Raw genomic sequence first — 25,261 nt, forward strand, 5'->3', positions numbered from 1 at the left:
CATGGTCATTTTCTATTGCGTAAATATATTTGGGCAACCTTGAAAATGTGTAAATCTAAAAACTTTTATCAGTTTGATTGCATTTTCTTAAGATTGAGAAATATGACAAAATGACATCGTCCAAAACCTGTGATAGTCATTTTGCTTGCCTATCATGTACTCCTGTTTGGTGTTGTGCTGCGAATTTATTTATTTATTTTATTTATTTTTTTTTTAATACTTTTTCTTCACGTTTAAGGCACCTGAGACTTATTCACTGTCCCTATGAACTTTTTCACTGAATCGCTATGTTCCATAAATTTAGTACATCGATACATTAATGCATTGAATTTTAGTATAATCTTACATATTGTATAAGGTCAAACTATAAACTAAAATTCTTCCCTTTATACAAAATTTTTCCCTTGTTTGTGCCGTCTTCAGCCACTACCACTGCGGCATTTACTAAAAGTTAGGCAATCTCCATTTTCAATCGTTGTCAATGTTTTTTGCTGTTAACTTGTGCTTCACACTCGTGAGGTCACCAGGTCTCCCTACCTGTGTATCTACGGGTATGTTGATCAATGAAAAAAATAATTATTCGTTTGCTGGTCCTTGTTTTGCCGTGGCTCGCATCATTATTTCATTTCTCCCCCGTTCTAGTAAACAGTACATCTTGCGCTATGCACGTTAGCCGAGTGGGCGAGCATTTTGACAGACTGAAATTAATTTACTCTCTACTACCTACACTACTCGAGGTCAGCATTGTTACCTGTAAAGCTAGGCAGACTTACTATAAGCCCAAGGGCTCCTGCAGGGAAAATAGCCCAGTGAGGAAAGGAAATGAACAAACTACAATAGAAGTAATTAACAATTAAAATGAAATATTTTAAGAACAGTAACAACATTAAAATGAATCTTTCAAATATAAACTAAAAGCTGAAAAACAAGAGGAAGAGAAATAAGATAGAATAGTGTGCCTGAGTGTACCGATAGAGTACTGTAGTGTGCCTTAATGTACCGTCAAGCCAAAGAACTTTACGAATAAACTTTCTCCAGAAATTCTGCCGCAGCTATGAAGCTTGCGTTAAAATTCGCTGGTCGGAAATAGTTCCGATATGCCGATAGTACAGAATACCAAAATTAGGTTAGGTAGATGACATCAGCAATCATGACTTAGGATATGCTGCGTTGGTTTATCATTACAAATTTACTTCTGCGACTGGTAGGCCATTGAATGTCAATTCTTATTACTGTATTAAAAACCTTTTAGGAAATGGATCTAGACTTAGCCCACTCAAAAGTTAAACTCGACCGAACAAAATGTGCCTATACACATTTTTTTATGTGTTGGGATATAAAGTGAAAAAGGTTTACTCAACAGTAAGTATTCGCTGCCAATCTTTTGTAAATTATCACATTACTGTATGGTATTGATGCTCTGATGTTTATAAATAGCTTAATTTTATTCTGCGTAGTAAAAGACATCATTAGGAAGTGATTGTACTTGTATTGTGAAGAATGGGTAACTGGCTTACGTTGCCGAGCATAAGAATTTACACCACTATGGTCGATCGGGAATCTTCTATCTTAAATAAGTGCTGCAAAACTTTCGGAAAGTTTTTTAACATCAACTCTGTATTATACCTCCATTGTGCTTTGTAATTTGTTTTCCAATGTTAAAAATGCCCCCTGTAGATGGACATATTTCCATAAGAACTTGGGTAAAAGTACTAAAACCAATCTCCATATGAACCTAAAACCAATCGCCGTATGAACCTAAAACCAATCGCCGTATGAACCTAAAACCAATCGCCGTATGAACCAGATGCGTTTGGAAACTGGAAAGTTTGTTAGTCCAACATCATTGTGGTTAGAGAACTCGTAACTCCCTCCACTGTTTTCCGTTGGGTGGTCCTGGTATCGCAAGTAACTAAGATATGAAGTCTTGCATTTTGATATCAATTGAATTAGTATATATTGATATACAGAAGGTCATCAACTTGCTAACATTCAGAAACAAAAATCCAACTGAAATTTAGAAATGAAAAAATACTGTAATATGACCATATTTTATAACTTGATACAGTAAATATTATTATTAATACTATCCAAGCTACAACCCTAGTTTGAAAAGCAAGATGCCATAAGCCCAGGGGCTCCAACAGGGAAAAATAGCCCAGTGAGGAAAGGAAATAAGGAAATAAATAAATGAAGAGAACAAATTAACAATAAATCTTACTAAAATAAGTAACAACATCAAAACAGACATGTCATATATAAACTATCAACAACATTAAAAACAAATATGTCATAAATAAACTATAAAAAGACTCGTGTACAGCATTTGTTAAAACCTGATACCTATTTCATATGAAACCTGACTTATATGTTGACTTTTGTATCAAAATTAAAAAAAAAAAAATTGGACTTAGCATTTTGGCTTACTAATATCTTCCTGGAACCAATTAAATTTGCAAGTTGAGAACCTTCTGTACAGTCAACTCTCGGTCCTGGGGGTTGGGGTGTTAGGCGACTCGAAAATAAAGAATCCGGTAATATTTGCTGTCTTAGGGTGGGTCAACTCATAATATACTAACTCGCTGCCCAGTGCCTACCTGCGGTCAACTAACGCAATAGCTAATTCGCTGAATAAGTAGCTCGTTGTACTGCACTACAGTAGACGACCATAGTTTTCATATAGTTAACGTAAAAGCGATTGTCTTCTTTCATTAGCATTTGGATGTGTAAATGCATTCGTTATTTCGTTAATTGTGATTTTTCATGAAACGTAGACAAAATGGGCATCGTAGAAAAGGAAAAACCATCTCGTTACGTAATTTAAGTCTAGCCGATAGATGTTTTTGTAGTTTATAGAAATTCTTAGCTACAGGTATCGAGATAATTAAAATTTTCATGAATTTTTTTACCTCGTTTTATTTAAAGGTCATCTAATACAGTATGTGGAAATATATAGTGTTTACATTTACTTACGCATTTAAAAATAGAGTAGTTGCGCATAGATTATTTTGAGAGTTTATTAGATTTTGATCGAGAAAGAAGTAATCTTTGTGAGATTAACATATACTTGTACATATGTTATAACTTTTACCGTGGTTTATGCATCTATCTTGTGAGGAGAGTCTGTAGAAGTGATTGAACTTTTACTGAAGTTTATGCTTCTATTTTGTTGTGAATGAAGAAATCTAGGTTTTTTTCCTTGTGAAAAGTGAAAAATTTAAGAACTTAATGGTGGTATGCCACCTGGAAATATATACAGTAAGGGAAAGTGAGGGTAAACTCGGGCCACTCTATCTGGGGTACCTTGTTTTTTAGTAGTTAACCCTTTTACCCCCGGGGGTATTTGGAAATTTCCAACCCTTAACCCCCAAGGGGTTAATTTTTTCCCAGCACATTTTGCAGTATATTTTTTTTAAATTGCTCTAACACCCTTAATTTTTGTCATTGAGTGGTCAGGTTGGTCTCATTCTCTTGGAAAATGCCTGAATTTTCTCAAAAAATATGAAAAATATTTATAGCATTTTTTTTGCAAGGACGTACCGGTACGTCCATGGGGGTAAAGGGATGGCTTTTGTGAAACGTACCAGTACGTCCTTTTTGGGTAAAAGGGTTAATTTTGCAGATAAATTAGTTGATTATTTTAAAGTAGAATAGTCTATGCTAGAATTTGACGGAATGTCTAGGAATATTGGTAGTACAGTTGTGTACTGGACTGCTTTTGAAAGTTTTGAAGAATTTGGGGCATAGAATTTTTGTCTTTATTGATGGGAGAAGATGTTAGTCATACTGCCTTGCCGTAATTTAAGGCTAGATTTTGAGTTTAGCAGTTAGGGTTTTGTTAAAAACTAGATTTTTTAGATTGGAAATTTTACTTCTTCCTTAGTATACAGATTGTATTCGTTCAATTACACTATAGCTGTAGGTGTATTTACTCGTTATACAGTTTACACGCTCTACAGTATTCACATTTTGTAAATAAATCCTGTCTTGAAATATTTCAAAAACGGTACATGTGTAGCGTCAAAGAAAAAAAATTGGCCAAAAGGAAGGGAAGCCTACTCATGACCTTCATAGTCTTGAGACTTTGCGACTCTTGAAATATTGTTAAAGACGGCATACGTATGTTGCGTCAAAGAAAAAATTAACTGCCTGAAAGGAAGAGAATTTTATTCAGGACCTACATAGTCTGTGGAGACTTTGCAACAGTAGAGATGAATACTTTCAATCAAACTACTGGTTTTGTAGGAAGTGCTAATAGTAATAGTAAACGAGTAATGAACATTGGTGTAAGTTGTCAGCGTTTGTGGGCATTGGCACGTGCGTCCAGAAGGTCCTCAACTTAAAAACATTTTGGAGATACGAACACAAATCCAACTGAAAATAGCAGATAGATAAAGATGACTATAATAAAACAATATATAATTTTATGAATAGAACGTACCTGGCAGTTATATATACATAGCTTATTAGCTTTGAATGTATATATAACTGCCAGGTAAGTATTCACAAAACTTTGTTTTATCATAAAAACTCCATTTTTATGAGTAGAACTTACCTGGCAGTTATATACATTCGAAGCTCATAAGCTATGTATATATAACTGCCAGGTAAGTATTCACAAAACTTTGTTTTATCATAAAAACTAAATTTTAATACAGTAATCTAAACATTTGTAATGACCTGATAGATTTCATATGAAACCTGACTATTTGTTGAATTTTGTGGCTGGAAATCATAGGTATGGGATCCAGGTTAGATACCACAGGTGAAAATATGACAAAATTGGACTTGAAAAGAATTAGACTTGCAAACAGCTTCTAGGAATCAAATAACCCTTTTACACCCCCGCCATAAGGGTAAAATTCGAGCACATTTTGCTATATATTTTTTTCAAATTGCTCTAACAGCCTTAATTTCTGTCGTAGAGAGGTCAGGTTGGTCTCATTCTTTTGGAAAAGGCCTGAAGTTTCTCATAAAGTTATCAAAAACATGTAAATAACAGTGTTTTGCAAGAACGTACCGGTACGTCCTTTGGGGGCGAAAGGGTTAAGTTTGTAAGTCGAGACCTTTTGTAATTGTATATGCTACATTTTCAATGGGTAAAGTACAGTATTGAATAGCTTTTATAAGTTTGTGTATTAAATAGCTTTTATAAGTTTGTGTTTTAAATAGCTTTTATAAGTTTGTGTATTAAATAGCTTTTATAAGTTTGTGTATTAAATAGCTTTTATAAGTTTGTGTATTAAATAGCTTTTATAAGTTTGTGTATTAAATAGCTTTTATAAGTTTGTGTATTAAATAGCTTTTATAAGTTTGTGTATTAAATGGCTTTTATAAGTTTGTATTAAATAGCTTTTATAAGTTTGTGTATTAAATAGCTTTTATAAGTTTGTGTATTAAATAGCTTTTATAAGTTTGTGTATTAAAGAGCTTTTATAAGTTTGTGTATTAATAATTCAAACCTTTTTCCAGAAATCCTTAAAGGCGCCGATCTCGACACGCTCTCAGCTAAGAAAGTTCGACAGCAGTTGGAACAAAAATTAGGTGTTGATCTCTCTAGCAGGAAGAAGGACATCGACGAAATCATAATGGCTGACGTTGAACAAGCTAACTCCCACTCTGAAGAAGAAGTCTCAGAGACCGAGGTAACGAAAGGCAAGAATGACTCAGACTCCGAGGCTGAGCCAATGGTAAGATATGGGAAGTTGGGTAATTCTGGAAACTCCTGGATGGCGATGGACTCATGAGAAATCTTGTGCAGTACAAAGTTGACTTTTGATTCAGTTTCAGATAGTTTTGTGTAACTTTTAATTTGGATTATTGTATAGTTCATTAATGTCGCTGTATTAAATTATGAAATTATCACGACTTCGTTTTTACGGAGGGTCGTGTCATGAAATTTTCACAACTTCGTTTTTACGGAGGGCCGTGTTTTTCGCAATTTAGTATAGCGCATAATGAAATTTTGCATTTTTTAAAGTTTTTGCAATGCCAGTATTGAACGATACCAGAAATAACGTTTTTTGTGTCTGGCGAGTTTTAAATAGCCTTTTATTTATTTTCTGGCTGTACAAAATTCTCTTAGGACCTGGTGTATCCACGAGTTTACAGGGTGAAGAGTTGGGAAAGGGTTAATGTCTCTATATTTGTTTTTGTGGTGCGAGTGCTGTCTCGATTCTTTTCTTAGTCTTTTTCTTTTGGTGGGATTTTAAAGGCTTAAAGGACTTAGATCTCGGACTTGAGTACTTAATTGGCTTAGTCAAGTGACTATTGTACTTTTCTTTAATGCAAACAATAGTTTTTAGGTACTTATTGAGCTTCAAAATTTGTGGCAATCTTTGGAGGGAGTTCATGTAACGGAAAAGGTATTCTTAACCCTTTTACCCCCACCATAAGGTTAAATTTCGAGCACATTTTGCTAAATTTTTTAAAATTGCTCTAACAAGCTTAATTTTTGTCCTAGAAAGGTCAGGTTGGTCTCATTCTTTTGGAAAATGCCTGAAGTTTCTCGTACAATTTTAAAAAATATGTAATTAGCAGTGTTTTGCAAGAACGTACCGGTACGTCCTTTGGGGGTGAAAGGGTTAAATATCTGCTCCAATTATGAACTTACATGGAATTTGGAAGTATGTATGATTTAATTTTGATAAAAGGCCGTCAGAATTAGTATGAATAGATTTGTTATATCAGAGTGGATGCTGATATTTATTTTGAGGGACGAAAACGATAGAATGTCGGGGATAGTATTTCAAATGAACCAGATCTTCAATCTGTTGAAAGAGACACACCCACATATGCCAACTTGAATATAGTCCCAACTGCCCATATTACTGGTCTCCGCTCAGGTCCTCGTGGTCTGGTAAACGGTTGGATGGAATTATAACCCTGCATGGGATAATTTTTTTTGGAGTGAAGAAAGGTTTGAAATACTAATGGTCTCTTTAAGCTTTCAGTGACCAGTGATTCATCTTTCACTAAAATTGTCTTGTCCTCACCTCAAGCTTCATGCATTGTTTTAATTTTTTGTTTCTTTTGGCTTTTTTGAGTTCATGGCAGTTTTTTTTTGTGTTTCAAGCCTTTTTAATAATTTAGTGGATTGCATGTTTTAATGATTTAACTTTTTAAGTTTTGTTTAATTGCCTTGAAAGGTGAGTTAATTTGGCTTTTTGTTTTCAAATGTTTTTTTTCTATTTGGGATAGTTAATAATCTACAGTCAATTGTGGGTGGAAATTGATAGGCGTTAGTAAGTCTGTGCGTTTTGAATCTCATTTGTGAATGTTAATGTATGTTTGTTTTTCCGAGTTTTTCCTTTTGTTGACTTTTATTCTCCCAAAGCAGTTTATTAACTTGTGTTGGTTTGATCGTTGTTTTACTTTCATATAAAATTATTTTCTTGAGTAATTTGCGTAAATATTTTTTTGGCAACCTGCCATCTGCTTTGTTTATTAGTTAAAAATGCACAAACATTTTATTTTTATTATAAAAAGGTTTATCTTATAACAATTATACTACAGGCAAGTAAGTACCTATCTGAAACAAAACATATTTACAATAAATATTATTACTATGTCCTATGTTTTAAATTTTTGCTTAAATAGCCGAAGTTGAAAGGCTGTTTTAACTGTTGATGTACTAAATGCAACCGGGAATATCGGGAAATTAAAAAGGCCTAATAATGAAAGGAAACTAGCATGGTTAATATAGATGACCTTAAGAAAATTTGAAAGACTTCTGGCCTTTGAATCTTACTGAACTAGTAATAAAACTAATTAGTAGCGGTTCGACCATCACGGATTCACCACTTCGCAGATTTTTTTCATAACCCATATATATATATATACATATTGGTAATAACAAAATCAACGTACTGTACTGAATAATCAATATAATCGATGCAAAAACTAACATATACACAGATGTGTACAGTAAATGCATTTGTTTCTTCATTATGATCAGAGAAACGTAAACAAAACATTGGTTGCCATTTTTTATCGTGCTTTTTGGCGTGTTTAGGAAACGCATGATATAAAATCGCCTTTAATATTTGTGCCTGTTTTAGTTTAGGGTACTGTAGTACATGCATTAAGTGTTCTGTACATTAAAGGGTAGTTTGTTAACAGTACTACGTACAAGGGAAGGTTTTAAAAGTCTGAATATACATGTTAAATAAGTAGGTATATATGGTGTCACTACTTCGCGGATTTTCACCTATCGCGGCCGGGTCTGGAACCTATCTACCGCTATAAACGAGGGTTCACTGTATATGCAACCGGGAATATCGGGGAAATTCTAAAGGCCTTATAATGAAGAGAAACTAGCATGGTTATAATAGATGACCTTAAGAAAATTTTAAAAAGACTTCTGGACCTTGAATCTTACTGAACTAGTAATAAAACTAATTTATAGTCCATTTCTTTTAGCGATGCATATTTGCACCGACTGGCGGCGGTGCCCTTTTAGCTCGGAAAAGTTTCCGGATCGCTGATTGGTTAGATTGATCTTGTCCAACTAATCAGCGATCCGCAAACTTTTCCGAGCTAAAAGGGCACCGCCGCCAGTCGGTGCAAATATGCATCGCTAAAAGAAATGGATTAAAGTAGCTTAGATTATTCAATTTATTTGAGGTCTTTTGGCATCCTGGCATCTAAGGTCATTGACGCCGACTTTGTAGCTTTGAGCATGCATTCCTTTAATGATTTTGAATCTATGCATGGATATTCTCTTTATTTAAGGATTAAATTAAAATAATTTGTTCCAACACAGAGTACTTACCTCAAACTGCTTTCATAGGAGAATCCCAGATACTCCTAAGAAAGTAGTTCGAGGCAAGTACTGTTGTGAAAAATACAAATTACTTGAAATTTGTGATTTTTCTGAAGCTTGCTTCTGTCTGAAAATTAATTTTTTTTTTAGGATAAGTTGATTACTGAAGCTTGATACAATTGAGTTTTAAGCAATTATTTTACAGTAATATTTGAGTATTGTTTATTTTTCAGGTGTTATTATTTATCGGCTAAGCTACAACCCTAGTTGTAAAAGGATGCTCTATATCCAATAGCCCAAACAGGGGAAAATAGCCTAGTGAGGGATTAGATAACTATAAAATTAATGGATATAGAATAGAAAATTGAGTTTGGTAATAACATTACAATATATAAACTGTGAAGAGAGACTTGCGTCAGCCTAGGACTAATGTAACAGGGCGTTATAATTTTGGGTGGGATATTGTCTTTTGGAGAAGGGTTTTATATATATTTTTGTTTAAATATTTTTCTTTATTTTAGATAAAAGAAATTCCCTCTAATCATTAGTTGTACATATTTTTCTGACTCAAATGTAAAGTTCTTATAGATCATTTGATGAAAGAAATAAATCGCAAAATGTTAAGCCATAGATACTATAAAAATTACTTGACAAAGTCTTATCTATCTACCATGGCACTTCCCCAATTTTCCGACTAAAAAAAAGGGGGTTGATTTTTCAGTTCCTCCTTGCCTGACGAGGGACTCATTTGAGGTTGGTTGGTACTGCTAATATGCCACAGCCCACCCCCTCCCCATCTTCCACCATAAATGAAGTTCATATGCTGACTCCTACTGCCGTTACCTCGGCAGGCCACCTCGAGGTAACAGCAGGGGCCATTGGAAGTGCGTCGCAATCGCTCGCCAATCTTCTATTCCTAGCAATCTCTGTTGCTTCTTTCATCTATTGTATAACCTTGGGCGTTTTTTACTGCAAAAATTAGATATTTTCAAGTTGCTTAACATTTCTTGTGACCCTTCTCTGTAATGGAACACAGTAGTACAGTATCCTGTGCTCTCTCGCTGTTAATTAGTCCCAAGAGATGAGCCGTGTATTCTCGTAGTGGGGCAGAAGAGCCCCTAAAAGGTATGTTCTTACAACGTGCAAAAATGTTTCTACGGAAGGGTTATTGTTCCCTTGAATGCAAGCTTTTATATACAATACAGATGGGATCATGGCTTGTATAAAGTGCGTGAATGAATGAAAGTACAAATATACATATTGAACTTACTTACACTGTATAGAGTAGTTTTCTGAATTTGAAAGGGCATTGTGTCAAAGTACTGTACAGTCTTTTTATTTTATCAAATTGGGTCAATCTCTTGACCAATTCTATGATGAATAACAAACATGACCAAACTTTTGCTGAGAAAGTAGTCTACACTTTAACAGGTTGAACTTTGGAAATGACCCAAACTTCGAGAATTAGGAATTCATTATTTTGTGTTGGAAACCGCACTTGTTGATAAAATGTAAGCTTTGGTATCAAATTCAAGTTCTGACTACCTCTACGAGACGTAAATTTTGTCTGCAAGTTTTGATTAAGGTACCTCTTTTGTCTTTATCCCTTTTACCCCCAGGCTATTTGGAAATTTCCAACCCTTGACCCCCAGGGGGTTATTTTTATCCCATCACATTTTGCAGTATACTTTTTTTAAATTGCTCTAACAGGCTTAATTTTTGTCATAGAGAGGTCAGGTTGGTCTCATTCTCTTGGAAAATGCCTGAATTTTCTCAAAAAAATTATCAAAAATATGAAAAAAAAAAAAATTTTATAGCATTTTTTTGCTAGGACATACCGGTACGTCCATGGGGGTAAAGGGATGGCTTTTGTGAAACGTACCAGTACGTCCTTTGGGGGTAAAAGGGTTAAGGAAATGGTTAATTAGAAACTTGTAATTAGTGATTTTCAGGAGAGGAAGGAGATTATCCAAAAACAGTTTACTTGAGGTGCTGGTTCCCCCAAAAGTTTGCAAAGAAATCCTAACCTCCGAAATATAAAGGACCATGTCACTTGAAGGGGACGTTCGGGTTGGTGTGAGGTTCTCCTGGATGATTGTCACGACCTAGTGTGAACGTAATTTTGATAGCTTATATGATTTTCAGTGGCTAATTCGATCATTTGCCAATAGCGTTGCTAAGCCGATATTCTTCAAAATACTTTGCAGTTAGTTGCATATTCATATCATTGCTACAACGGGTATTTCCTTGTGATTCCAATATAAAGTATCTAGTTCATGAGTTGGCAAGTGTGCTTTACAGTCTGTATCTTGTCCTCATGGCTAGAAGAGAATTGGAGGGAGTCACATTCTCTCAAATAAATGGCTGTGAGCCATATGAACATTTTGGTAATTCTGCATCCAGCTCGTCCATTCAATTTGGCCTTTGCTGACGAGATGCTATGTAGTCCAGAGGGAGCGCTTTGTTTGTCATGGTTTATTTGGTAATTACCACAGAATGAGAAGGTATTCTTGGATATTTCTCAGTTCTGGTAGGCCCAGCTGCTTCCTCCGGTGCCTTAGATGACCGCGGAGGTAGCAGCAGTAGGGGATTCAGCATTATGAAGCTTCATCTGTGGTGGATAATGTGGGAGGTTGGGCTGTGGCACCCTAGCAGTACCAGCTGAACTCTGCTGAGTCCCTGGTTAGGCTGGAGGAACGTAGAGAGTAGTCCCCTTTTTGTTTTGTTTCTTTGTTGATATCGGCTACCCCCCAAAATTGGGGGAAGTGCCTTTGGTATATGGATATGGATGGGACCAATGCAAATAAAAACAGTTTGGCATTCATGTCCTCACTGCGAATAGTATCCGTCTGAATCATTTCCAAGAAGACTTAAGGGACTCAAAAAGATGTGTTTTGGGGAATGGTAGGGCCTGGTTTCTTGTGTCTCAACCAGTGGTTTGTATGGAAATACTTTGACTGAGGTTTGGTAAGGCTATGAATTCGCCCGCTACCTTTGGTTATCCTGTAGAGTTAGTGCTGTTAGCTGGACTAGAAGCATTACTTCAGGGCTTGTATTCCTTCAGCTTTTAGCTGTATTTACTTGGCATCATTCAACCTTTTTTGTTTCCTGCTTCCTTTCTTCTATTTTGCTGTCCAACCTCAACCTCAAAAGCTGAGCACTGAATTGCTTCCCAAGTCCCAACGTTTGACTAAGCAGGCCAAGTTCATAAATCTATGCTATCCGTCTATTTTTGAGGTGCATAGTCACTGCAGGTACGTTAATGAGCAAGTGTGGTTTACTGAACAATAGCTTTGAGGACAAAGAGAGAGCCTTTTCATCATACCTTCTTTCCTTGGTATACAATATTTTCTGCTGTGGTATGTTGTGCTGTATCTATCACATCACACAATCTGGCTTATGTATGTTATGCGATACCTAATCTGGCTTTTGTATGCTATACAATACTGTTACAAAGTTGTGCCTTTAAGCCTGGATGGTATCATATCCTATGTGGATTAAATTTGTTTCAACAGGTGAGGCTGTAGCAAGAGGGTTGGTCTTTAATCATCAATGTTGAACAGTGGCATACCAATCTGTGTTGTTATTAACAAAATACTATGTTGTCTTTATTAAACTTCATGATGGGAAGTTCCAGGTATAGTTGCCAAAGTTGTTTGTTGACTATTGGAGGAGTATTTCATGATGGGCCCCCGATTCTGTTATGCCTATTGCCCATCCCTGGTATATGAACCAACCGGCAAGTATATTCGGATATTGTACAAACCTGTATCTTGCTTAATGAAATTGTAAATTTCCTATTCATACAACTGCTTTGGTTGTTGATTGTAATTATGGTTGCATTTTTTGCTCACCAAGGCAACAGTGGCATAACTAATGAAGGTCTAGAAGAGTTTCTTTCTTTTTAAGAAAATTTGTCTAAATTTGTAGACCAAAGAATCTGCAGGTGGAACTATTTATCGCTACTGTATGTGTCTATATTACTAGGCATTTTGTATGCATCTTCAATTTGACTAGGTATTTTGTATGCCTCTTTGATAGCTCTGGCTTCTCATGGTTAACTTCAATCCCCAGATTGGGACAAAATTAGTAAATTTCATCCTTGTGACAATTGCAAGACCTGGAAAAAGAAATTGTTGAAATTAATGAAATTGATCTGAGTGATTAAACCTAAGAACTGCTTTGGAATGGGCACCTAAGATTATTAAGGCTTGGAATTGACAAGACTTTATTGCAAATAAGGCAGAGGTTCTCTTCCAGAGATCTATGGTATTGGTTTCCTTACAGAAAGGCAGTTAGACAGTTCTTCGTCCTCATGTAAACTGTATAAGCCTGGAGAGTTACCAAATGTCTTTGGTGTGCTTTTCTCTATTGAATCCTGTACTTCGATCGAGATTTAAGAGATCCCTGAGGAGAAGCATGAATTGGATCAGTATAGTGAAATGTGAAACTGTTTAACCAGGAAGGGAAGTTGATTGCCGTCCTGAATTCTACCATTTGTTACGGTGTCCAGTGATGTAACGAGCAACCAACAACTTTCAGGGATGAATGTTCCTCTACTTTCGATAGCCTGCTCCCTTCTGTACGGGCTGATATAATAAGTACTACTACATGAGGTTGATGGTACCTTCCCTTGGCTTGGCTTTAGCCGCATTTGCCACACTCAAAGAAACTGAAGGAATCCCTCTTGGTGGAGAGTGTCCTTAGCATCATTTTGAGTTTCTTAAACAATACTTTCTCAAACTTAATTTTTGAGCGATTATGTTCCACCCAAAAATTCACTCCTCGAGGATAAACTTCATTTGAGTGAAAGGTGTTGCAAGAAAGAGCCTAGCGCTGTCACAAACCTTAGCCCCCTGAACAGTGCACGGAAGTAATGTGGTTTAGCCTACATCCACCCACTAGTAATCCACAATCTCTACCAAGTATGGAACGAATGGGTCATGTCACTTTAGCGAGAGTATATTTCGGAAAGCCTTTGTTAATTTTCATAGGCTGCTTTTCATAAAAAAACTTGTACGGCACATGGGTTGTTATTCTTTGTTTTCTAAGAATTGTGCCTTTTTATATATTTCCATATCCAAAGATTCATTTGGATCTGAAGCTTACGTTTGTTTCTTGAATGATCCCAGAGTCCCTTTTTCTAAATTGTACATTTGTTTGTTGGCACATTGACATAAGCTGGTCAACGTTTTTACCTTCAGCCTGTTCCTGCTTCCTGGCTATCTTCTTAACTCTTTACTTCATATGTAACAGCTGGGGTTTCCCCCAATTTCATCATTGTTGTGGAGTGACCTCCCAGGTCTCGAGTAACCTTTAAAGATTACACATTTAAATCAACTGGTACTGTTACAAATTAAAGAGCTCCTTAAATATCTTCTCAGGTGTAAATATTGAAATATCATAGATTACAGCTTATGTTGTTACATACATACATACATATACCAGGGCACTTCCCCCAATTTTAGGGGGTAGCCGACATAAAACAAATGAAACAAAAAGGGGACCTCTCCTCTCTACGTTCCTCTGACGAGTTATGTTGGTAAATCAAAATGATGAATGTTCATCTGGAATATGGAGTAGCCCATCAATTGTTAACTTTTAACACCCAGTTAAGGCCCTTTTACATGGGGATATTTTAGTGTCGTCGGCAAGCTGTCCTTGTGCAAACGGTTACTATCCTGGAAAGTCTATTTACTGGCGCCAGTGAACTATCCTAGTGTAAACCAGTTCTTAGCGTATGTTATGCATGACTGAGACTAGCTTTGAATTGAATTCAGACAAATGGAGTAGTTGGTAATGATAAAGCAGATGACACTGCTGAGTTGGCAACAATTTTACCACAACTTCAACTCACCTCATAACCATCGTAAAGTATTTTGTAGTAAGAAAAGGGCTTACTGGAATATTGAATCAGTTATTAATAAAACCTACTGTTTCTATAATGGGAATAGTCATAATAGAAACAAGAAAAGTCCTATTAGTAAGATTGCATATTTCATACAAGATTGATCCAATGCTTTTAAATGTGTATGCAAAAGTAAGTAATTAAGTTATTGTAGGTTATGTAAAATATTTTTTTGTCTCCAATGTACAGTAAATATTCCTCCCAAATTTATTTCTGCCAACTTTGATAATTGGTTGGTTAATATCCTCCCGTTGATTAAAATTAGGCCCTAGTTAGTAATATTTCTTAATATTTCCTCAGCTTCCTTTTTAAGTTTAGACGAAAGCCTGTGGTTTAATGAACGATGATTATTCCTTTTCTTCATACTTTATTCACTCCAGTACTGTCTTTCTCAAATGATTACTGGCCTACATACACTTACAGTTCCTTTTGTAAAAGGAATGGTAAACCGGAGGCTTACTATGAAGAATCTTGTAGGAAATTCATTAATGCCACTATGGCTATAGCCTTCAATGAAAATTGCAGGACTGGAGAGAAGCTTGTCCCAAAAGTATATTTTTTTTATATATATATATTTATAGAGGGAAGCTGTGCCCCAAAAGCATAGTATTTATTTATATATACATACAGGAGTCAAGAAGGGGGAAGGATAGTGAAACTACAGAACTGTTAAATCTTTCGTACAGTTACTGAGGCGCTGTTATGTGGACAAATTTTTCGTCTTGTTGATTTACGAAAACAATTTGTACTCATCCATGTGCTAATCTTTTTGTTTTAAGGCAGTAGGGGATTCAGCATTATGAAGCTTCATCTGTGGTGGATAATGTGGGAGGTTGGGCTGTGGCACCCTAGCAGTACCAGCTGAACTCGGTTGAGTCCCTGGTTAGGCTGAAGGAACGTAGAGAGTAGAGGTCCCCTTTTTGTTTTGTTTCATTGTTGGTGTCGGCTACCCCCCAAAATTGGGGGAAGTGCCTTGGTATATGTATGTATGTATGTATTTTCTAATGAAACTGTCCTCTTTCATTATAGTGTAACTTTCTTACGCGTGTAATGTTATTTCAGAGGAAGGTTGGTGAAGATGATGATGATGACTATGAGCCTGGGGCAAAGAAAGTGAAGAAGCCCAAGGCCAAGAAGAGGAAAGCCTCCGACGACGAGGACGATTCCGATGAAGACTGGGGAAAGAAGAAGAAGGTACTAGCAGCTGAAGTGCGCAGGAGTTTTCTTTTATGTATTGCCTGTGATCTTGCATCTGCTTATGTGATCAATAGCTCTTATTTTGCAATGGATAACTGGGGTTGATGGAATCTTCAACTGATCAGTAGAACGGTGTGTCTCGAATGAGGCTGGTAGTCGTTAATGTTCATTGATTGAGGAAAGGTTCCATTTTGTATGCGATAGGGTTTGTAAAATAATGCAGTTGTTTAATGATCTTATGAGCAGTTAAGGGAGGCGCTCTGTGTTGTATCGTGAAATACGTAGGCCAAAAAAAAAAAAAAAAAAAAAGATAAAAGTAGTTATGTTTATATATGCATGTTGAAATACTGAAATTTTTTAAATGGTAAGTGAACATATGGGAATATATTGAACTATACAAAATCTTATACTGAAGTATATAGTTAATTTTGATTTTAATTTTTTTTTTATGATTCTTTTGAAAGAGGTTTTATTTATAAAGGAAATTTTATTTTTTGATTTTTTGGAAGATATTTATATATTATATTATTTTAAAATGTTTATTTATATTTTATTTATAGAAGAAATCTTATTTTTTTTATATTTTTATTTTATTTTATCTATGAAAGAAATCTTGTTTTTTTTTTACAATCCTTTGTAAGATGTTTCATCTAGAAAGGAAATCCCTCGGAAACTTTTGTTTCAAGACAAAAGCGACTTGTCCTGCAATGTTATTAAAATTTTCTTTACGCTGCAGTCTCCCAAGAAGGCTGCCGGCGGCGGAGGCGGTGGACGCGGGAAGGCTTCGGCTTTCACAAAGTCCTTCAAACTCTCCGACGAGTTGGCAGCTGTCGTCGGCGCAGACGTGATGCCCCGTCACGAAGTGGTTAAAAAACTGTGGGCCGTCATCAAAGAGCGTAACCTCCAGGATCCAGGCAATAAGCAGTTTGCCATTTGTGATGACCAGCTTTTCAAAGTGATTGGTAAGAGTCTTTAATGCTGTCTTTTTTAGAATTTTAAGTACAGAAGGTCTTCAACTTAGAAACTTAATTCCAAGAAACTGACTGTAAGTTTAATTCCAAGAAACTGACTGTAAGTTTAATTCCAAGAAACTGACTGTAAGTTTAATTCCAAGAAACTGACTGTAAGTTTAATTCCAAGAAACTGACTGTAAGTTTAATTCCAAGAAACTGACTGTAAGTTTAATTCCAAGAAACTGACTGTAAGTTTAATTCCAAGAAACTGACTGTAAGTTTAATTCCAAGAAACTGACTGTAAGTTTAATTCCAAGAAACTGACTGTAAGTTTAATTCCAAGAAACTGATTGTAAGTTAAATTTTGTTAAAATTTGCCTTATGTTAGGCTTCACTTCACTTCACTTACATGCCTATGATTTTCAGCTGTGAATGTTAACCCTTTTACCCCCAACGCTATTTGGAACTTTCCAACCCTTAACCCCCAGCCTTTTTTTTTTTCAAGCACATTTTGCAATATATATATATTTTTTTTTAAATTGCTCTTAACAGCCTTAATTATCATCATAGAGAGGTCAGGTTGATCTCATTATTTTGGAAAATGCCTTAAGTTTCTCAGTTATCAAAAATATGCAAAAACTAAAAAGTTTTTTTGCAAGGACGTACCGGTACGTCCCAGGGGGTAAAGGGATGAGTTTTGTGACATGTACCAGTACGTCCATTGTGGTTAAAAGGGTTAATAAATAGTCCTCGTTTCATAATGCAAATGTTCTCGTTTATTACATTAAATTATATTTGTTCCGGCGTAAATACAAACCCTCTGCTATTTGAAGGGGTTTATGTTGTTTTAATACAGTACAGTATTTCATAATGAACTTTTTGATGCAGTATCTGAAATTTGGGATTTCAGTTTGATGTTTGTCTTAGAATGTTTGTAATTTAAGAACCTTCTCTATTGATTCTTTTATTATATAATTTGAAGGATTACTGAAGACAAGATCATTCTTTCACTTTTGTCTTTTCTAGCTCCATTCTTTGCCAAAGACTTTGCCTAGAATGTAGTTGGAAAGATATCTTAAATTGAAATTCAATTTGGAAAGGTTTCATAAGAAGTTGCCAGGAAGTCTTGTTCCTCCACATATTAGGTAGTAGGTGATTAAGTACCTGCCATCTGTTGAATAACTATAGTTGTTGGGTCCTTTGACTGCCATATAGTAGGACTCATTTTTCCTTTGCCAGCACATTACACCGATAGTCTATTCTTTACGTAATGCCTTTTATCATTGACTTGCTAATCTCTTGGATGGGATGGTTTGTAATTCAGTATTTGATCTCCCAAATTATGATGAATAATTTAGCGGCAGATTGTGTTCAGAGGTTTGTCTGTTTTCTTAGCGAGTTGGTCACATTTTTCGGTAGCATTTGCTGCTCTTAAGAAGTTGTTCGGTACTCCTTGCACGAGACAAGGCAGCGAAGAACTCATGTCCTTCAGATTTTGTCTTCTCAATATGGAAGATTTTGAGTTCACTAAGGTCATGTTGTTTTTCTGGACAGTTTCCTACTAGCATTTGTAATGGTTTTTTAGGGTGCATACCTTGTTTTTGTCTTCCATGGTTTTTATTATGGTATTGCTATAGATGGCCATTTTCTTCTTTCTTAGTGAGCCTGAAATAATGTGTGTATAAGAAGTTTTACAAGTTTAGAATTTTTAAACTGGTCTCAGTGGGTACTCTTGATAGTTATGCCACTTAGTCTTCTATATTCCCCGGCCAGATGTTCTTATCAGTTCACGGGATAGTGCCGCCTCTTTTTTTTTAATTTTTTAATCGGCTTCTATGGTCTCTTAATGGTATACGATGGATGCACATTCTCAAGACCTTGATGGCTGGTTTCTGCCGTGTTTTTCAGGGTAAGAAGAAAAAGCTCACACCTCCTATGAAGTCTTGCCATCTTGGATATGGCTGGCTCTTAAATCAGCTTTGAAATTGTCCCTCTGGTATTCCCTCAGTGCAGTTTTCCCTTCACATCCCTAGCACATGAGCCAGTGTGGATTTCCCTTCTAGCTCTGCACAAGCTGTCCCATTTCAAGGATGGCAGTTTTACTTTCCTGACTAGGGACAAGTGATGTGTATCTTTCTGCTTAAAGCTTTTTGTCTTTTATCTTTTTGGCTCGGGTGTGCCTGGCATTCATGCCTGCTTTAACAGGTGAGCCAGTCTTTTGAATCATCATAACTTTGTAGTGTGGTTTCTACCCTTAATGAGCAAGTCTGTGATGTTGGGAGAAGTTTATGGAAATTTCGTCTTTTGTGTTTTGAAGACTTCCTGAAGTTGGTCGGCTGTAAACCTCTACCAGTGGAATAAGTTTCATGTGGCTCTCTTATCCGAACAGTCAACTTAGTGGGGAGGTGCTTGCATTGTTAGATCAGAATCCTGTAAAATAATTTTCATCCAGGAAGTACCTATGATTTTTGTGGCAAGGTAAGGTACATGCTTCCAATACCTCTGCTTCGGCCTGTGCGTTGTTAACTTTCCTCACTTGGCTACTTTCATTGTTTGAGTCCTTGGGCTTGTAGCAGTGTTTTTCCAATCGGGGTTTTAGTTTGGTTAGTAATAATAATCATTACATTGATAACTGGCTAGGAATAGTTATCAGAATTATTGTTCATCTAAGTAGATCAGTAAGCCTTGGAATGCTGTACATAAATAAGCCATGCTGCTGCTGTCCTAGAAGTTCCTTGTAAGTATCTCTAGAGGATTTCTCATTGGGCTTCCGTTATTGTGGTTATTTTTCTAAGTTGGGGGAGGGGTTGTTTGCACGTATTCTTGTCTCGGTTAATGAGTGGCTTCTTTGTGAAAACCTTTTTCACACCTTGTGATGAAAGAGAGTTCTTTCGTCTTTTGTGCGGGGCGAGTTTATATATTGCTGTGGATTCTGTTAGATTCTGCTTATACACACTACTGTACTCTTAGCATGGCCTTCTAGTTTCTCTGGAAATTGGACCTCTTGTCTGATTTGGCTCTCCCTCCCCAATTGTAACTGGGTTATGCATGATTAACGGGGGATGTAATAAAGTTTCTTCCCTTCCCTGCACTTATTGCTTCTAGGTATGCACATAGAAATGCTGGAGTGTGTTATGAGAACTGGGAATGTACAGTTAAAGAATTGGGATCTTGGTCATATTAAGTTTTTCATAAGGCTCTACATAACTTGTTAAGCTACAAACCTAGTTTGGATATGTGTATGTGAAGGGGTCTTTAGGACTCCAAATAGGGCCAGTGCCAGTTGGCTCGAGACTTGTAGGGTAAAGCGAAGATTTTTACATTCTTAATCAAAAGATCGTTAATTAGGTCACTACTAGTCTTCAGTCAGTATTTATAGGTCATTGGAGAGATCTTAGGCAGTTGATTGCAGTCTTTTATAACTGCCTAGAAGTCAAGATAAGGAAGCACAAATAAAAGAAAACAATGCTAGGAGCTTGTCTAGTAATATTGAATGTTATTTCTGACACCCCCTAATGTTCATATTGCATTTTCTCCTGAAGCTTGGGTTACTGAGTTTTGCATTTAACATTCATGTTTGAAATTTACTTTTCGTTTCTTTTAAAAAGATACATGACCCCAGTAAAGTAATGAAACTCCTAGCTGTTTATTGTAAGGACTTCTGATGGTTTCACATGATTCAGGTTTTCTGTCGTCTTTTCTGCTGGATTTGTTAGCTTCCTGCAAAGGGAATGCAATTAGATTGCAACAAATGCTTATCACAATCCAGAATGGACACAACGATCTCAACGTGCTAACTGAGAGACAGAAGCCGTTGTGAAAAGTAGTGTCGAGCTCTTTCAGATTTTCTTGATGGATTCGTAGTTTAAGTCTACATAGAACTACTATTATTAGGTTTTCATAATGGCCGAGGACAGAAAATTATTGTTACTTCAAGGGAAGAGAATAATTGCTTGTTAAGTTGACAATTATATGATGCCAATACTTGCTGGTTGAAGTTTTATTAGTGATGTGCCTTAAAAGACCTAAAGTTATTTATCTCCCTTTATTCTCAGAAGGCTTAGAGTCATGGATTGTAGAATACAATATATCTGACTTGGCTGGTGTCCATAGTTTGGCATTATGCTCATGGTCTATGTTCCTTTAGTAAGGGTTTTGTATGTTCACTGCACCTTACAGTCTTGTATCTTATTTGTTCGCTGCACCTTGCAGGTCTTGTTCCTTTCATATTGTAGATTCTCCTAATTTTGTAAATTTTTGTGATGCAGCAGCGAAAGCTAGTTAATTGCATCACAATCTGAATGGCTGCTTTTTTTTTTTATTAGTGTGCAAGCTCGGCCGCTAGATTATCACGGGTTTGAGTTAGTTCGATAAAATTGGATAAATACTTATGCTCGTTCTTTCATCTCCCTTTTGACTCTTACTTTGGAGTAATGTAGTCAGAAATTTCATAGTTTAATCCACAAACCCTCGCTAAATTTTAATGGCTCGAAAGCAGTACCCCTAAATAAAATAGCTTAGGTTTGTATTCCAGATATGGAACAAATAATGTTTCACTATTACTCGAGTTCCCATTAGAGGCTAAGCCTTTTGTCCTTGAACCTCAACATATGCGTAGCACTCACATACCAGTTGTAAACAATGGGTTAGGGAGTCAAATGTCTACTAGAAAAATCTACCCTTCAACTCTTTTTGAGGAAAGTTCTGATGCAGCTTTTTCATAGAATAAAGATCTAAATATTCTTTAAATCCTTTTGGTTTCTATTAAATCTATTGCAGCATTTTTAAATAAGAGAATGTTATATGCACTTGAATTTAGGTAGCTGCTGCTGTTATTTTATTTTAATTGTTCATCACTCTTGTAGTTTATTTTATTTTTTTATTTCCTTTCTTCAATGGGCAATTTTTCCCTTGTGCTTATAGCATCATGTTTTCCTACTAGGGTTGTAACTTACCTAGTAATGATGATGATAGCATTCTTGCCCCATCTGTTTGCTTATGTTGATGTACCTGCTCTGCATCGATTACATCAGATGCTTGTGGTTGCTGATATTTTTGAAGTAACCAAAATTACCTGAGTTTATTTACCATAAAATTACCTTATTAATAGGTAATAGGTTTTTGAGAATTTGCTTCTACTAAGTACTAGGTTTGTAAGAATTTAATTTTTGGTTTGGATTTGAAAATTACTTTATCATCATCTCCTCCAACGCATATTGACGTAAAGGTCCTTGGTTAGATTTCGCCAGTCGTCTCTATCTTGATCTGTTAAATCCATCATCTCCTTCACATTTCACATTCCTCAGCCATGTAGTCCTGGGTTTTCCAACTATTCTAGTGCCTTGTGGAGCCCAGTTGAAAGTTTGGTGAACTAATCTCTTGCAGTGCACATTTATTTCAGAAAACTGGAATATAATCTAGGTCGTAGTACAACAAATAAGCACTATTTATGGTCAATGTATGCTTGAATCAGAAATTCTTGATCTATCTTCATCAATCAGGAGGCTTATTGTTAGCTTTCCTAAATAACCAGTGTTATAAAATATGCAGAGATTTCTCCATATCTATTTTGTAGGAATTTCATCAAATTCAATTTCGATATGGATTCAAACCGAGGTACTAAAGTAGTGTATTTATAAATTAACTGTTGAAGGCAATGAGAATTTATTTTTACTTTTTGGTTAAACTGCCATTCTCCTTACATTTAGGGAACGGATTCAGGAGTCCATATCTATTTTGTAGGAATTTCATCAAATTCAATTTCGATATGGATTCAAACCGAGGTACTAAAGTAATGTAATGTATTTATAAATTAACTATTGAAGGCAATGAGAATTTCATTTATGTTTTGCTTAAACTATGCCATTCTTACATTTAGGAAACGGATTCAGGAGGTACTAGAGTATTGTATTTATACATTATACATTGGCTATTGAAGGCAATGAGAATTTCATTTACATTTTGCTTGAATTATGCCATTCTCTTGACATAGGAAGACTAGTTATGTAAATAGTCGCTATTACAAGATTTATGAATTTTCTGCCAGCAAATTATCTTTCCATTCAAGTTACTTTATTCCCAAAATATCTTGTAAACATAATTGCATGTGTGTTTTGTCGAAAACCTCTTGAAATAATTTTCTCACTCGTTTACATTTTGCTCGAACTATGCCAATTTCGTGACATGAAAACTAGTTGTATAAATAGTCGCTATTACAAGATTTATGAATTTTCTACTAGCAAATTATCTTTGTATTCAAACTTTACTCCCAAGGTGTCCTGTAAACATAATAGCATGAATGTTTTGTCGAAAACCTCTTGAAATCATTTTCTCACTCATTTACATTTTGCTCGAACTATGCCAATTTCGTGACATGAAAACTAGTTGTATAAATAGTCTCTATTTACAAGATTTATGAATTTTCTGCCAGCAAATTATCTATCCATTCAAGTTACTTTATTCCCCAGTATCCTGTAAACATAATAGCATGAATGTTTTGTTTGAAAACCTCGTATAATAATTTTCTCCCCACAGGTGTCAAACGCTTCCGTACATTTGGTATGATGAAACATTTGAAGAACCACTTCTTGGAAGCCGCATAAAAGCTGCTGAGGTTAGGGTAGCGAGCTGTCGAAACTCCATTTGAGTAGCACATCCAGGCAGTGACTGACCTCCCATTGTCATCTTTTGTAGCTGCTGTTCATATTTGATGGTCTCGTGTTCTAGTGGTGATTGTTTGACTTGACCATCCGCAGCTTTTTATTGGACTTTACAGTACTTGATTGAAACAGTTGAATTAGCCTCAATAATTGTTGGGAACAATAAATTTGCATCCATTTTTGAAATTTATTGTAATCTCAGTTTAAATTTAGTGGTAGGGACTTATTTCTTATAACAGCATTGTTTGGTGTGCTCTTTTCGTTCTGTGTAAAATCTTGAAGTGAAGTTATATATATTTTTTTTTTGTACTCTATTTTTTTCCCCCCCCTTTGTCTTTGTCTTAACGCTGGGAGAAATAGAAACTATTAATGTGTAGTTTTATTTTATTTTCAACCCCCAAAATCTGCCGGAGGGAAGCAGTATTCCATTCCCCTTATTGTCTGATGTGTTCAGTCCGGTGGAAAAGTTTAACCTGTAGCAAATTTCATCTATCATTATTGAAGTTTGTCATAAATCATTATACATTTTGTTTTTTTTGAGCAGTGAAAACATGTATAAGATAAGATATTAATAGGAGATTTGTTTCTGTGGCTTGCATGAAAGGTCATTTTTTTTTTCTTGCTCTTTTGAAAGCATCTTTATCATTAACCAAGTTGTAGGAACTTGGATCCAAGTAGGGTCGCGCTTCATTTTGTTTTCACTTTCTATTTTGAGTTTGCGATGCAAGAACCCACAGGTAGTTTTATGACTTTAATCTGTCACAATGGTAAAATCTTTTAATAAAATATTTTGTAAGAAAAAAAACAGGAATATTGTGTTATTTCCCTATTTGTTGACAAGCATCATTTTGAATGTGGTTTGCTGCAGCCTTCCACCCCTTGACCTTCAGCAGCATTTCTTTTCCCAATGTTTTATTTTGCCCTTTTTAATGGACTACCAACACACTTTTCTATGGTACCTCCCTAATGTTCATATTTCTTTCGTCCATGAAAACTAGCAATGTAGAATGTTACTCCTACAAGTTAAGAAATTTGCCTTCAATAAGTAAAGCAGCAGCTAACATCAATAACATGCATATGTCTGATAGCTTCTGTCTCAAGTATGCTGATAGAAATATTTTTTTGTACAAACAATATGTTCCATTTTACAGGTTTTAGAGCCTTATTGGGTCACTGCATGACTTCAATGGTATTGTCATAGCCAACTAGCAACTGTAATTAAATGTCTCAGAGTGCTTTATGATAATATACATTATCTATAGTGCCAGAAAAAGTGATATTCCTCAAATGTGTTCAAGTTATATATCGAATTTGACATGAATTCTTGAGTCTCGAGTACCTTTCAGAACAATCTTCCTCTTGATTTATGAAACTATAATATCAGGCTACTCATTTAAAAGTAATTTCATAGTACTTATTCAAATGTATTTCACACAAGGTTCAGCATTTGTCAGGTTTGGAATCTCCATGAAAGACGATGTCTTTTTTTAAGTAATTTGGAATATTATCAGCCAATGCCTAGTCAATAGCCATTGAGTTTTCAGGTCTTTAGGTCACTTAATTAAATTGATTGATTTACTATCTTAAATAACTCATGCTTAATGGTTTTAAAAGTACACTTATACTAGGTGTGAAATAGTATCTACAGTAATTTCATGAACCTATATACTTTTTATTTGAGACCAGATGAGCTAATTTTCTCATAATAGCTGAAACTATAAATAAAAACTTCAAAATAACAAGAGGAAGAGAAATAAGATTGAGTATGTGTTCTACATTA

The 25,261-nt window shown here is 35.5% G+C and overlaps 1 protein-coding gene across 3 annotated transcripts in view; it reads left to right on the forward strand.

Moving 5' to 3' along the window:
- The window catches only part of Non2 (upstream activation factor subunit spp27 homolog Non2), a 33,281-nt gene extending 8,989 nt beyond the window's left edge, over nt 1-24,292 (forward strand). Inside the window, exons 2-5 of one of the 3 annotated variants that reach the window (XM_068350060.1) lie at nt 5,473-5,690; nt 15,735-15,866; nt 16,606-16,831; nt 23,357-24,292. In XM_068350060.1, coding sequence (XP_068206161.1) covers nt 5,473-5,690; nt 15,735-15,866; nt 16,606-16,831; nt 23,357-23,424 — 644 coding nt within the window. In that variant the 3' untranslated portion in view covers nt 23,425-24,292. Of the gene's footprint in view, nt 1-5,472; nt 5,691-15,734; nt 15,882-16,605; nt 16,832-23,356 lie in introns of all 3 variants that reach the window. The other 2 variants (XM_068350059.1, XM_068350061.1) reach the window with 2 other exon arrangements.
- The last annotated feature ends 969 nt before the right edge of the window (nt 24,293-25,261 follow it).

The sequence above is a fragment of the Palaemon carinicauda genome, chromosome 26 (genome assembly GCF_036898095.1).
Source record: "Palaemon carinicauda isolate YSFRI2023 chromosome 26, ASM3689809v2, whole genome shotgun sequence".
Taxonomy (NCBI): domain Eukaryota; kingdom Metazoa; phylum Arthropoda; class Malacostraca; order Decapoda; family Palaemonidae; genus Palaemon; species Palaemon carinicauda.